The following is a 14492-nucleotide window of genomic DNA, read 5'->3' as shown; positions in this document are numbered from 1 at the left end:
CCACTAGTACCAGGGAACAAAAGGTCTGGCACTTACCAACCAAAATGATAAAATCAAAAAAACGCCAGTAGAAAACAGGTAAATAGCATTGTCGCAATTATCAAATATGTGAACACGTAGAATGAGAAATAATCACAGTTTTGAAAAAATGTTGAGAAGTAATCGTCACCTTCGCTGTTAACCGAATGGGCCGTTAGAGCTGTGCTGCCACTAACCAACATGGCGGCTGACCCGACGATAAACAAAATGTGCAAATTTGTTAAGTTTTATCAAGGCTATTAATTATTAAGTAATATATTTCGCTCTCATATCAGCCTATTTTGTTTGGAACGACAGTTTTATTGCGACGTAAATTGCGCAATTTAGGCAGACGCCTGCTCGACCCCCACCTTGCGGAGCCAGCGTGCATTATCCGGGGTGTAACCCTGTATACCCGAATAAGTGGTCTTATCACTGACCAATGTGAGTCCAAAGTACTGGCGAGCAAGATGTCTTTCCAAGTAGGCGTGATCCGACTGAGCATTTGGGTTATTAATTTTTTGGGTGACTTATGCTTTAAAATATTCGGGATCAAACTTTGCCAAATAAATCAGGATGATATTCTTGATGATGGGGAATTCTTAGGTTTATTAGACGAGAAAGAAACCAAATGGATTGAACCCTTTACCTTGTTAGTAAGATGCTACAGAACTGACAAAACATTGAGCACATTTGGAAGACGACTTGTTGGGGCTGGATTGAAAGGTAAACTCCAGGTGAAAACCAAGATTCAGGAGCATCTTTTACGCGATGACAGCATTACAAAGGTTGGTAGCAGATTTTCTTTTCGGTTCGTAGATTTTGGAGCTATATATATAAATGGTGAAAGCTGTGAAATGTTTGGGCTCACCCAGTCATAATTATTTCGATCACAGCTTGGACCTAAATATTTAGGTCCAAGATCACAGTCACTGCCAGGCTTCCAATCTTCGGGCTGTACACAATTTATGGATTAGTTGCCGAAATATTACAAAAATACGAAATATTATTTAAAAAGAAACTAATACTGGGGGCGTGACAATAATATAAGAGCTTCTAGCCTTAGACATAATAACGTTATTATGTCCAAGTTCTAGCTTTCTACTTGACTGTAAACTAGCCTGTACATGTATGTATTACACAACGTTCCTTGTCAAATATTGTTTAGGCCTACTTTCTGCCAGCGGTTATAAATTTCGATATACTGAGTATTTTCTAACACCTAGAGGAGACACCTGGCAGAAGGTAGTTCAGGCAAGGAGTTATAACTCCTTGGTTCAGGCAATGGTATGAGTCTGGGCTTAAGCCCCCCTTAACACTGGACGGCGTCCTTTCTGCGCCCCGTAGTACGGCCCCGTTTGAGAGTAAAAAAAAACACACACACACACACACACACACACACACAATACTTAACGTGCCGACAACTGGCCGATCTTTGAGCATTCATTCTGCAAACAAAACGATGCTTGTGCATCCTTTTAGACTACAGCGATAACAGTTCCATGGACGCACAAAGGACGCCGTCCTGTGTAAAGGGGGTTTTATCACTTACACAGGTACCGTTACGCAAACCAGTATTTGTGCTGGGTGTAATGCGATCTGGGACGACCTTTTTACACGGACTTCTTGCTCAGGACCCAGCGTTTCGTCCGCCTCTGCTGTATGAACTTCTGAACCCTGTGCCTCCGGAGACTGGGGCAGGAACTAAGGATGACCCTCGAATTGCTGCTGCTGAGAGAGTGCCAGGTATATTACCATAAGATTTAATCAAACATTTCATTAGAAGAGCCAGTTACTCTCAGTACACTCTATCTTTTTATCTTCTTTTACAGTAATTCACAGTACGTGTGTTTAAATAACCTTCGCCATTTTTTAAAGGAAAAATTTCATATTAAAAGTCGCTTCCCCTTCCCAAATTAATGCAAAGGAAATAAGTTGCAGTTGCTCTATGCCACTCCCATGAACTTTAATATTAAAGAAATGTTTTAGGTTAGTTAGCCGTCTGGCACAGGGGATGTGATATTTGTAATTAGGATTATATAATTAGGGGGTCAAATTAAAAGTTTTACAACCTGTTCTTATTGTGCCCTTGTGAAGCGTTTGTCGTTTTCAGGTTTGTTTCAGGTCATAGATCCAGATTTTCCATCAAAACATGAAATTGGAGCAACACTCCCCCATGAGTGTTACCATCTTTTTGGATCTGTTGGTTTAATCGATAAAGTTGCACAACTTTTCTGCTTCAATATTACAATGTACGAAAAATGGTGGAAAAAGTCACTGAAACGTGAATACATGGTTGAGTTTTACCAAGATTACAAGAAAGCTCTACAAATGATGACGTCCAAGGATGAAGGTGTGATAATTTATAAATGCTTACAAAACTAACTTACTGAAGATATTATTATTAGGAATAAACTATATTTACTGTCCATTCAGCTAAGTAACTTGTGTTGTTTTAACCCTTTCTCCCGTTTCTCCTCTTACTGATTACTCAAGCCTTAAACATATATACTTACAATGGCCTCTATTTTGAATATCATATGTAACAGAATTTGGTGCTCTTGTTACAATTGAAAAGAAAATCCCGGTCTTTGTCCTGTTTGTAGATGTTGGCCACCGGAGATTGCTCATGAAGGATCACCTCCACAGCCTATTCTCAGAGTCTCTGTTGGAAGTGTTTCCTGACGCCAGCTTCATCAACCCCGTGCGGAACCCCGTGGACATTGTAAGTTGTCATGTGAACACTTGGATAGAGATGGTTTGCACGTGACATGTCAATGAAAATAATGTCGTTGCTTTTCACATCGTAATTTATTGAATACTACCGCTGAAACGGTGTTTTTCATTTAGAGAGTAAGTTTCAACGGTAGTAATAAAAAAGCATCAATTGCTTCTCCAAGTTCAATGCATAAGTTTCGAAATACTACCTTCATCAGTGACAACACTCATGGATATTAATGCTGAAATTGTCTTCTAAAATGGACGTTGTTTGAGGCTATATCACATTTACTTCTTAATCATAGATGTAAATAGGAATAATCCAAAATGTCCGAAGGACAAAACAAGATATGTGGTTATAGAAAAACGCTGAACTAAATTATAGACATATGAGTTTTATTTGTAAAACATAACAGATATATAAAAATACTCGTTGCGATTATTCAGAAGATATAAAAATATGAAACTTGTGTACTTCCAATAACTATGAACAATATACTTATGCTATCAGTAAAAATATATTTTAGGTTAGCTCGTGGTGCTCAGTTGTTGATTCCCTTCTGCCGATGTACTTCAACCCTGGTGTGATAACAAAATTTGAAATAGGTCGACGTGTGCTGGAGGATATAGCGTATTACACCTCAACCTTTCTCAAATACAGGAAAAGCTGCGACCAATCCGGCAGACAGATTCGCGTCATAGACGTGCATCAGGTGGATCTTGTCAGGGACCCAATAACGAAAGTGAAAGAAATATATTCGTATCTTGGAATGGAGTTGAACTCTGATGTGGCCAATAAGATGGCAAAGTATATAGCTGAGCGCAAAAAGTCGAGGGAATTACAGCGACACCAACACTGCTGCACAGATTATGGGTTGACGGAGAAGGAAATATTGGATAAATTTCAAGACTATATATCCTATTATAAAATTTCAGTGTAGTCCAAGGACAGGAGCTGTGGAGTTTTCACTCACTGCACTAGTCTACTACAGGACTTCTTTGAATAACTGACTTGATAGTCACACCGTCTTCATTGAGAAATGATCGTATAATGCCTCCTTTAATTACTGCTATTGTGATAGTGAATTAATTCCCCGACCCCAAAATCAATTAAGGTAGAATGTTTTACGAATTGTTTTCGTCTCTGTACAATGTATTTTTCAGTCTTAGGCATGTCTGCGATTTTGATCAGCACGGAATAAAAGGCCATCAGAATTGATTTGCTGGGCTGTAATGCCCGTCAATTCCGTTGTCTTCATTCAATCTCTGAAGGGAAAATGTGAAAAATACGAATAAAAAGGGGGGAAATCATTAAAAAGAAAAATATATTTACAAATAGAAACGCCCTCAAGTTCAATTTTGTTAAAACTTTGTGTGGACAAACCCATTTCCTTGCCATATTTTACCATGATGAGAAGTTTGTAATGTTGTTATACTGTCAAGTACATTTTTATCAACAAAGAGTATGTATCGTGATAATCAAATGCAAAATACAATGTATTTTGACGGTAAAAGCCCGTTTTTAGGCTGTGTGATTTTAACATTACCTTTTTTGTCATAGGATAAGCATTTCCGTTGGACGCTTGGCCATCTGAAGGGTCCACAACAAACCCAGGGACGTAGCTAATCAGCTGTCTGTGCTGAACCAGAGCTGGGCCCCAGTCCACTGTAGGTCGGACCAGTTGGCGAAGACGCTGAAATATGGGATGGCATAATTTAATAGCCATTAAACCCTTATAAACTACATATATACTGGCATATCTTTCATATTAACGCATATCTGACCCTGTAAACTGTAAAGATATTTATCATTAAAGTCAACAAAGCCATTATCGTAAACTTTAATAGATATACATTAAGACAGGCGTCAAAAATCTTTTTATCTATATCTAAATCTTATCAGTAAACAATGAAACTGCAACTAACTGATCTGGTCTCCTAGGCGTTTCATAAGTGATGGAGTATACATGTACATATGCATTTCACATACCTCTGACATTGATCCTTTGAACTTGAATACGAGGAAAATAATTGGCAGGAGAACGATAGGAATGATAATGACTAGAGAGGTACAGTAGGCCAGAGCCATGGCGAAATCGGGGTACAAGTAGTCATCTCCGAGTGTCAATCGGGAAGCTTTCACCCAAGAGAACAGCAGCACGAACTGAAAATATATAGATATTCTACTACTGCAGTTGCTGCATCTTTCCCTTCCTTATCTTTTTGTGCACCTATAAAACCTGTTAAATAGGCCATGCAAACCTTGCGTTAATGCAAAGCAGTTAATGAATTTACCTGGCATTAAAAAGAATGAAGATCATCAGAAAGTGGACTTAAAAATAAAACGCATAAAAACCAAACGCATAACACATCTAAATCAAATATCCGAGTTAAAACATATATATATCATCATCATCATCATCATCAATACTAGGCTTAAGTCATTAGATATACTGTAAGGTACCAGTATAAGTCCCGGGGAAAAGATGCACCAGTTGATAGCCCACCAAGGCCATGCACAAGGGAAGCGAGTGCCCAACATGACACCGATGTCCTGCATGAAACGACGCACACCTGGAATGAAAAATGACCAAAAGTACACATCTAGAACAGTACACGTAGTGCATTTTTATTTCTATATTTAAGTTGTTTCATTAGCATTTTCTGCGAGCAACTGAATGTTATTTGTTTAATTTAATTTCACAAATCTCTTCTCTTGTATAAGTGATCGATTCGACTGGATAATTTAGTAACCATACATGTATATTAGCATTACTATAAAAACACTTACCATATACGTAGTTAACGGCCACGAGTTCTAATACCCCAATTAAAAGAACACTCCATCCCCCAGCGTAATTGTCCAGCAAGTTCAACATATACATTCCGCCCTAAAATATTTATGTAGGAAATGATAATCTTATAAATCATTGAACAAATAATATGCTTCATTGCTATACACACTCTGGCGCACTATATAAAACATTCGCTTCTTACAACACTTAAAAAATATTAAAATTGCTTTTCAACCTTCCACTCCAAATATACGTAGATCCAATAATTTTGTTTTAATGTCTTCTTACTTTCAATATCTACTCACGTTTGTGCACATAGTGAGTCCTAGAAAGTAGCCAATTACACAAACCCCGCCCACTACAATAGGTTTCCAGCGACGAATTTTCGGCCAGGTATCAAGAACTGCCGTCACCACGGTTTCCAACAAAGTAAACTATAGATAAAAAATATAAATGATTCATGGTTTATATATAAAGAGAGAGAGAGAGAGAGAGAGCGAGATGTACGTTGTATAATGTAAAAGAAATGCAATAGTAGACCGAAAAAGAACATCATACTTACTGCAACTGTGGACAGAAAATTATTCAATTACGAGAATAGACCTTTTTTCTTTGTGTAAGTCCACAATTACCTGACTGTCTAGTCCCAGCGTTAGAAGCATAAAAAAGAAGAGTATTGCCCAAAGTGGTGCAACTGGCATTAGGGCCACGGCTTCTGGATAGACAACAAATGCCAACCCGGGCCCACTTCTGGCCACTTCATCCACGGATACATTCAGTTTCCCCGCCAAAAAACCGATATAGGAGAAAATGACAAAACCAGCAAAGAAACTGGTTAAGCAGTTGCCTAAGGAAACGATGATCGCATCTCTGAAAATTAACGAATGTTTTGTTTTTAAATGCAATATGATTTATTATCAAAATAAACTTACTGCAGCACACATGTCATCTTGAAATCCGAATCATCAAAAAGATGAATAGATTGTAAAAAAGCGGATGAGAGGACGTCCAAAGAGTAATATCGTCCCAATCCCCCCCCCCCCCCCCCCCCCCCCCATCTTTGTAGATACGTACCTAAGGCAGTTGTTGTGGAACTTATTGTAGCTGGCGAGAGTTATCAACCCTCCCCAACACGCAGACAGCGAGAAGAATATTTGCACAGCAGCATCCTTCCACACCTAAAGTGGTAAAAATACTTTGTAGCGAGAGGGGGGGGAAAGAAAGCGTTAAGAGTTGAAAATAATTAATCTAAGACGTAATATCTTTTAATTAAAATTACTTAACTGACATTTAATCCCGTGACATTTAATCCTTTCATTTATTCATTAGTAGCAAAAGTACGATATCTTAGTAGCAAAACACATAATTTAAAGCTAACCTCCACATCCTTCAGTCTGCTAATATCTGGATCAAGAATGTAAAACGTGATTCCCTTTAAATGCCCCTCCAGGAGAACTCCACGAATCAACAGAATGACAAGTACGGCATATGGGAAGAGAGCAGTGAAATAGACGACCTGGAAGCGTATAGAACTATTAAAAAACATTTGTTACGCTAGAAAAATTGGTATATAGCATAGACATTGTATTATAGCCATAAAGTTACAGTTTCAACAAATTAGTTTTGGAGAAATTTTGTTGTAAAACAGAGAGAGAGAGAGAGAGAGAGAGAGAGAGAGAGAGAGAGAGAGAATGTTACCTTGCCAGAAGATTTTATGCCTTTTATTAGACAAAAGAAGACAATGATCCAGGCTAGGAGCAAACACATAGCCAGCTGCCAGCGAATAGGTCCTAGGTCGTGAATACCAGGGGAATCGTTCAATCCTAACACCACCGTGCTAAAGACAAATAATAAGTTATTGCTCCGGAAAACTTTTCTGGTCAATTCATGGTAGGTAACTGTAGATGTACAGAAGTTGATAACACGGGTATATGTCTAATTTATGTTACTTATCTGACTACAGATGTGTTTTCTTTAAACATTATCACTTCGTTAGTCGTAAAAATGCATCGTCGCTGGACTTATTTTCGGTCTTTTCAGTTTTCCAATATATATTGTGATATTCGACAAAATGCATTAACGTATAGGATGGTTACTTCAGATATTCTTCGCTAGCTGTGGTACGTTTGATGCTGTTGTTTTTTGCCAGGCTTTCATTCCATATCCCAATCCGTGTAGTACCGTTATAACACGTGCCGTTGTCATATGCATCCAGCCCAAAATCGGTCGTACAGTTGAAGACATTTGGGAGAAAGTCAAAGCAATCTAAAGAAAATCCAACATGCATGTGAGGCCTAACTTGCATACAAAATAACTCTGTACAAAATCAGGTCTACGATACACGTGTGACCGTTAATTTAATTTCAATGATTAATTTTTGATGAGGTTTGTCTATGTGGTAGATATCCATAGGAACATAATTGTCATCATTTCCGTGCTTGACAGCCTACTACGCACTACAACAAAATTACAATGTCACTGGAACCAAGGAGTTACAACTCCTTGCTTGAAAAATGTCAAGTAAAGTTTATCCTCCACACACTGGCGACCAAGCACTAAAAGTTATGTAGCTATGGAGATTGTTGGTGTTGAAAATTCATCAAGATACATTGGGTGATTGTATGAAAATATAATAATCAAAGGAATTTAATGATCGGTTTGTGTTCACTAATAGGTACCAAGCCTATATCCTACCACATTTGATAAATCATATTGCATAAGGGAACATTACGACATAACACAAATGCCGGGCATAGCAAGGATTTTATTGAAATATAAACTATTCGACAGCGCTTCAATACAAAGGATTTATCACCACCTTTCATAACAAAAAAGGAGGCGGATTGTTAGAAAAAGAAACAAGTATAGAACGAAGTTGACTAATGGCGGTCCGCCTCGTCCGCCTAGCCTTGGACATTATGTCCAAGGCCTAGCAGAGATACCGACTTACACTCTGATGCCCACGCAGGGTCGCAATGGTCCCAGGGTAACACGCTGGTAAAGGAGGCAAACAGATAATACAGGGACCAGCCGATAATCATGTTGTAATATATGGCTACCAGCCCTGACACGATGACCATGCCATATCCGACTCCTACAAAATGAATGCATAAATCGGTCTAATACATATGACGATCCTTGTAACAATCTTTACATAGATTGTTACAGCATTTAGAAACTCAAGAAAAGAATTTTTACTTTTACAAAAATATATTGCAAAGAACATTAAAGATTTTCTGTTAAGTACTCAACCCAGTTGCTTAAATTCCGACAAATGCAGTACGCCAGTCAGGTATATTTCTTATCTTTGGCTCACTTCCTCGGGCTGAGTCGCGTGTCGACCGAATTTAAGGAGTAATTTACGAATTGGGATAAAAAATATCCTGACCAACTGTTCGTATCGTGTCAAATTTATATCAACCCTACTTTAAGGTGGACACGGTGCTTCATACTTCCGTTTATCGCCATATAAAAATAGAGTTGTATAAATGTCAATCAACACATACCTGTAAACAGAGGCGCCAGCTTGAAACAAGTTAGTGGGCCGCTACTGGAAAATTGACCAAGGGCAAGTTCGAGGAAGAAGATAGGCATTCCAACCATAAATAACATAATCACATACGGGATGAAGAACGCCGCTGGAAAATGATTTCAATTACTGTAATATTTCTAGTTATGCCAAAATCTGCCTTTGTTACAATCTTATCACTGTATGAGTAAACATTAAAAATGATTTCTTCCTGGTACTTAGCTCTGTGCCCTTTACTTTCAATATTTTAAAAATCAAACTTCTACTTACACATCTACATGTACTTTCATACAGCTGTAAATGTGCGAGGTCTACTGCAAAAATTTTACTGACATAATATGACATTCGCTGCTAAAATATTCACATCAAATTTGCCGCAAGTACGGCCTTACTCTATATAGGTCCTGTCCTTTGCACATCTTGACAGTTATGATAGAATTTAGAAAATTTATGTATCCCTGGAGGTACCTAAGAAGAAATCTAATAAAACTAGAAGTATAAACTAACCCACCATTAACAGAATTTTATTTGGCGATTCAAGTTTCAAAAACCCTTAAAGAGGGTCGTTAAAACGATTATTTATTTTGAACATCCGTTTCATTATCATTATAATTTTTTTTCATAGGTGGAAATAATTGTATACCGGGTATTTGGTTCACAAAAAATCAGTTTGGAAAAAAGTATTTGAATGTGCTGCGAGATAGGAAGAGTAAGTTCAATGTCTAACTTTAAAAAAAATTCAGATACGAACATATGATTTATGTTCATAGCACTCGAAACTTAACTATACTAATCACCTTGCGTGGGAACTGACTCAATATCACTCACAAGACCAAATGTCTCTTTCATCCGTCTAATAAACCATGAGTCTGTTACCACAACGAACCCGCTGACTGATGAGTGTACTACATACACGTATGGTCATTCACAATACACAAAAGAATTGAATTAATTAATGGGAGAATCAGAAATTTTGAATAACATCTCTTTGGTCATGCAAATATTTTGCATGGTTCCCAAATTATGTATTTTCCCCCTTTCCATTGAAATTCTTTGTGAGTGGTTCCTAACCATCGACTTTTTATCTGATGGATGAAAGTTAATATAAACTTAACATTACCTCCGCCATTTTTGTAACAGAGATAAGGAAATCTCCACACATTTCCCAACCCAACGGCATAACCGAGACAGGAAAGTAAGAAGTCCAATTTCCCACTCCAGTTTCCACGTTCCTTATTTTCATCACCATTGTCAGAGTCGTTATCTCCGTCTCCGACAATTGTGGGGCCTGGCTCTGCAGGTTTTTCTCCGGCTAGGTCATTCGTGGACGCTTCAAATCCTTGATTCTGCAATATACCTTTATACTTTATATTTCAATGAATTTGATATATTCCAACATAAAACAGAAACTTAATCGATTCAACTGCAATGTTAAAAAATAACATTTTTATTACTGTTTTTAAAAATATATGGGAAGAACCCCATACTTTCATTTAAACAAAACTTTTCTTCCTGTAGCGTTTGTCGCAGTAACGGTTAAAGTTTACACTGAAATACATTTACCCCAGTAGCTCATCGTAAATGCACGGGTGGTCGCTGATACTTTGAGTTATGAGTTTGCATGCTTAATATACTTGTAAAGCTTCTATTTAATTCACATCTAAAAGTTTTACAGATTAGTATGTCTTCTAACGCTGAAAAATAGAATGTTTAGCCCATTTTGTTGGCATTTATTCAACTTGTACACATTTCTAAAATCCACAAAAAGGATTTCATCATATCAAATATCAGTATGTGTCGACTATGTGATAGTAGGTTACATCGAAAGGTAAACTTACCGCTACCCCGTCTTTTTCTTCCTGAGCCATGTTAGAACAATACCAGTACTATTACAAGATGTGAACAGGTGAATACCTGAGTAAGGAGTGACACCCGCGTTCGTGACACACTGAGGTGGGTTCGCCGTTGTGATGTTCACTTCATTTGCATATATCTGTACAGGGCGAATACAGGTTGAGCCAAAATAAAACATTCTAATATATTCAGTTTAACAATCATTAGTTAAAGATGGTTATGTTTTGTTTCTTGTCAAAGACTTATGATTACAATTTTGCAATGGAAATCATATGGACGGCATATGGAGCAAATAATTTTGAAAAGGAGCATTTTACATTTAGGTATGCCGCATTTCGTGACACCCTGTACTGAAAGTACGATTTCGTTGTAGTGACGGCTTTAGAATAGTAATGAGTATAATACTCAATGGAGTCAATGCTTTAGTTTTTCGAGAGAGGTGCATTTGAATGAATTAAAAAACTATGAAAAGTTCTTTTAAGCAGACGTGGTGCTTTTTAGGTGTTCGCATTTAAAATATATGCCTTATAACACAAGTGACACAAGTCTTAAATCTGGATTTCGGTGAGTGAGTAAAGAAAAAAATAAACGGATCTAATATGTCAACCTTAATTTACATAATTGACACAGAAATCCACCGGCCGCATTTTGCGCTTAGGCAAGACTGGGATTGGAAAGGGAAATTATTTAGCGTTGCGATTTAATGTGCTACTCGTTTTGCCTTGGGCGTTATGAATGACCTACGTGTGCAGCATTTTCAAATGCGACTCGGCTGTTCGGTGGCTGACATGCATACCTGCTCATCCTTTAACATTTCTCTTAACTGGGTAAGATATATGTAGGTGATAGCAATGAGTGACAGGTTGACCTCACTGGCGAGGTGTTTACTTTTTAAACGCTGCCCAAATTAACTTGTTAGAAAAAATAACAGCTGAAATGTCTCATCAACACCAGAGTTTTGGAAGTAAAGTTTGCTTCAGCAGGTACGTGTCAACACGTCGTGTGACTCGAACATAACGTAACTCTGAGAGAATATAGTACTTATACGCATTTTTGTCTGTGCTTTCGAAACACATTGTTTCCCACAAAAATCGGAGTTATTCTTAAATTAAAGTTACACTGGAGATGGGAAGAATCACTCCAAAGCCAATTAATTATATTTTTTCAAACAACAGCTAAAAGTGAGTTATTGCCACTTCTCTATTTCAGTGTTCACCAAGACACCTTCATGGGACGAAGAGCCTACTCTCTGCGGTGATGGCGTAGTTGCGCAAATATTACCGCAGGACAGAACAAAAACGTGCCAAGCTTTTGTAGATGTGAAAACCTTGTGATAAAGTTCTCTCTCTGAATTTTTTTGTCCAAATTTGGTACATTTTGGATATTTTTAAAAACCGATGTAAAAAGGCATGCTTTTGTATGCCTAAGGCTATTTTCTTCCTTTTACGCCGGAACTCGGTATCCCCTATATCATTTTCGAATGACAAAATCCTTTTTCCGTTCCGCCCATGGTGCGAGGTGTGGGATGATCTTGTTACAGACCTATTATCACTGGCCTTTACCGCCTACTAAGCTTTATTACAAGTATTTTCTGTGTAGAAAAAGACTACACAAGTAATCAGGATAATAACCGTCCGTTAAACGGTGGTAGGGAAGCGGTGGTAGGGAACCAAGATCTCCGTGCACCGAACCTTTCTAATAATTGCAGCTGTTTGATAAAATACTCATCACACTCTCCAGCTTTTATTTTAATTTGTAAGAGATTATAAAATTCAGAGATTTTGACAGCTTTTCTAATATTTCAGATCTGTTTTTACCTCCCACGAGAGCGGCGAAATAATAGTTAATGGTCTTCGGCATGTGAAATAAAGCAAAGCCAAACAAAATTAACATCTTGTTCTATGTTGATTTCTTTATTTATCTTAGTAAAAGAAATGTCACAAATTGATTCAGGATGTCATTCCCTTTATGCGTCTGCGATGGTGACCTCTACTTCCACTCCAGGCTCAATGCTGATGGATGTCTGACAACAGTCACGGAAAACAAATAAAATGGGATGAATGTTAACCAGAAAACAAAAATTTGGTTCCATGCAGAATTAATTCCCTCAGATAAAAAGACAATGAGAAAATTATTTCTACCATTGAATTTACAGAGGAAATGAGATATATTACGTCTTTTTGAATAATTTGCAGTTTAATAGAACACATGAAAGATCTGGGCCCCGTAACTCGAAAGCATCGCGCACTGCGACTGAGCGCAAACATCTCGATTCCATAACTCTCCCCATATAATACATTGTATTATGGTATGCTATGTGGTATCGCTATTTGCAATACACGCTGCTTTCGAGTTACGGAGCCCTGAATAACCATAAAGCCTTGCTACAGAGCATAATGTCTACACTTGCAAAGAAAGGATACAATCTGCTTAACTATCTCGGATGGACTGTGCAGATCAATCAGACGCTTGTGGATGCGCATCTGAAAGCGATCCCAGGTCTTGGATCCCTCACCACAAGGAGTCTTACGAGTGGTGATGCGCAGAACCTTTGTGGGCATGCGCACTGGACCCTTTACCTTCAACTGCTTCTCCTTGGCTCCCTTAATCAGGTCAGCACACACTGGAAATAATAGTTAAATGTCTTTGGTTATTTTTCAATACTATGTAAAAAGAAAGAAGTGATGCACAAAACATCTAAAAAAAAAACAGAAGTTAGTTCTCAATTAAGAAACATAGCGTTGAATTTTTTTTCCATTTACTAGTATATTAATTCATCAATGACTTATAATAAAAACCAATATTCACCTTTCTCCAAACTTTTGACATTACGGCTGGTCAAAGTGATCCTGATGCGATGGATGGTGGTTTCCTCTGCAGGAGCTTTGCCTGTTTCTTTGTAGGTGGACTAACATAGGAAACAAGCATCACATATTTCAATTAGTTGCATATGTAGGTCAGGAGACTAATCCTATTCTACACTTAGCAACAAACCAATAGTAATGATTAGAGTAAATCTGCACCAACATCAACCCCTAGTTCTTTTTAAATTCAACAATTCAAAGGTTCAGACAAATTCTAAATTTCAATGTTTGAAGCTAAACCACTCATGGTTATTTTATACTCCGATGTGGCACTGTAGCTTAAATAAATGTACAGTAAAAGGGGATTGTTTTCCTAGGCGTATTGTTAGTAATATGACGCACGCCATTGCAAGGGAATGGGTAGGTGCGTAGTGCTCTGAATTTGTGTTCTATTTTAATTATAATTATAATGTGTGTAAAAAAAGTAAATCGGTATAAACGTTGATGAAGAATAAAATTACCATAATGTATTTATCTGGCCGACGTATTCAATGTAATTAACACAGAACAGCGGTGAGCCAGTAACTTCTGATCCACAAGATGCTTCTCGACACGAGGGATCTTCGGGAAAGAGGTCGGTTTAGGTTGGGAGTATATAATGTAAGCAATGGGTAGAAGGCTTTTGACCTTCACCACTTACATCTAGAAAAAATCATCTATCTTTCAACCAAAAATTTTAACATCAAAATATTTCAATGAGCATAATCTTTTTTG

General features: G+C 37.7%; 3 protein-coding genes across 5 annotated transcripts; 1 reads left to right on the top strand and 2 right to left on the bottom strand.

The window, feature by feature from the left end:
- The first annotated feature begins 168 nt into the window (after positions 1-168).
- LOC106169895 (uncharacterized) lies at positions 169-3955 on the top strand. 3 transcript variants are annotated; one of them, XM_013549537.3, is made up of 5 exons: positions 169-806; positions 1575-1764; positions 2132-2371; positions 2625-2743; positions 3264-3955. In XM_013549537.3, exons 1-5 carry the CDS (start codon positions 489-491, stop codon positions 3675-3677), a joined length of 1281 nt encoding a protein of 426 aa, XP_013404991.2. In that variant the 5' UTR covers positions 169-488; the 3' UTR covers positions 3678-3955. The 3 variants fall into 3 exon arrangements, with proteins under 3 accessions (XP_013404991.2, XP_086865175.1, XP_013404993.2); XM_013549539.3 differs by having other exon boundaries at positions 656-806; positions 1501-1764; XM_087009049.1 differs by lacking the exon at positions 2132-2371 and having other exon boundaries at positions 171-806.
- LOC106169891 (sodium- and chloride-dependent glycine transporter 1) lies at positions 3112-12627 on the bottom strand. Its single transcript, XM_087008967.1, has 15 exons — positions 10899-12627; positions 10181-10406; positions 9038-9169; positions 8482-8625; positions 7628-7796; positions 7230-7368; positions 6910-7047; positions 6606-6709; positions 6164-6401; positions 5837-5965; positions 5528-5627; positions 5201-5310; positions 4727-4900; positions 4284-4430; positions 3112-4002 (listed from the first exon to the last, which is right to left on the bottom strand). The coding sequence occupies exons 1-15, from the start codon at positions 10926-10928 to the stop codon at positions 3946-3948; spliced, it is 2037 nt and encodes a 678-aa protein (XP_086865093.1). The 5' UTR covers positions 10929-12627; the 3' UTR covers positions 3112-3945.
- Positions 12628-12806: 179 nt separating this feature from the next.
- LOC106169898 (small ribosomal subunit protein uS10) lies at positions 12807-14429 on the bottom strand. The gene is made up of 4 exons (XM_013549543.3): positions 14240-14429; positions 13723-13822; positions 13338-13537; positions 12807-12937 (listed from the first exon to the last, which is right to left on the bottom strand). The coding sequence occupies exons 1-4, from the start codon at positions 14240-14242 to the stop codon at positions 12881-12883; spliced, it is 360 nt and encodes a 119-aa protein (XP_013404997.1). The 5' UTR covers positions 14243-14429; the 3' UTR covers positions 12807-12880.
- Between the last annotated feature and the right edge of the window lie 63 nt (positions 14430-14492).

The sequence above is a fragment of the Lingula anatina genome, chromosome 1 (genome assembly GCF_051362555.1).
Source record: "Lingula anatina isolate TDL-2025a chromosome 1, LinAna3.0, whole genome shotgun sequence".
Classification (NCBI taxonomy): domain Eukaryota; kingdom Metazoa; phylum Brachiopoda; class Lingulata; order Lingulida; family Lingulidae; genus Lingula; species Lingula anatina.
Note: the sequence above shows the minus strand (reverse complement) of the source record. Positions and strands in the feature narration are given on the sequence as shown.

What these genes read in the sequence shown, in the direction of transcription:
- LOC106169895 (XM_013549537.3), top strand. Translation starts at nt 489, where the DNA reads ATGTCTTTCCAAGTAGGCGTGATCCGACTGAGCATTTGGGTTATTAAT. An exon ending in GCGATGACAGCATTACAAAG is followed by an intron (nt 807 to 1,574) that starts GTTGGTAGCAGA and finishes TCACTTACACAG; the next exon opens with GTACCGTTACGCAAACCAGT. An exon ending in GATGACGTCCAAGGATGAAG is followed by an intron (nt 2,372 to 2,624) that starts GTGTGATAATTT and finishes TCCTGTTTGTAG; the next exon opens with ATGTTGGCCACCGGAGATTG.
- LOC106169891 (XM_087008967.1), bottom strand. Translation starts at nt 10,928, where the DNA reads ATGGCTCAGGAAGAAAAAGACGGGGTAGCG. An exon ending in TTCCACAACAACTGCCTTAG is followed by an intron (nt 6,402 to 6,605) that starts GTACGTATCTAC and finishes GTTAATTTTCAG; the next exon opens with AGATGCGATCATCGTTTCCT. An exon ending in GGCCGTTAACTACGTATATG is followed by an intron (nt 5,311 to 5,527) that starts GTAAGTGTTTTT and finishes TTTTCATTCCAG; the next exon opens with GTGTGCGTCGTTTCATGCAG.
- LOC106169898 (XM_013549543.3), bottom strand. An exon ending in TGTCAAAAGTTTGGAGAAAG is followed by an intron (nt 13,538 to 13,722) that starts GTGAATATTGGT and finishes TATTATTTCCAG; the next exon opens with TGTGTGCTGACCTGATTAAG. An exon ending in CCGAGATAGTTAAGCAGATT is followed by an intron (nt 12,938 to 13,337) that starts GTATCCTTTCTT and finishes GACTGTTGTCAG; the next exon opens with ACATCCATCAGCATTGAGCC.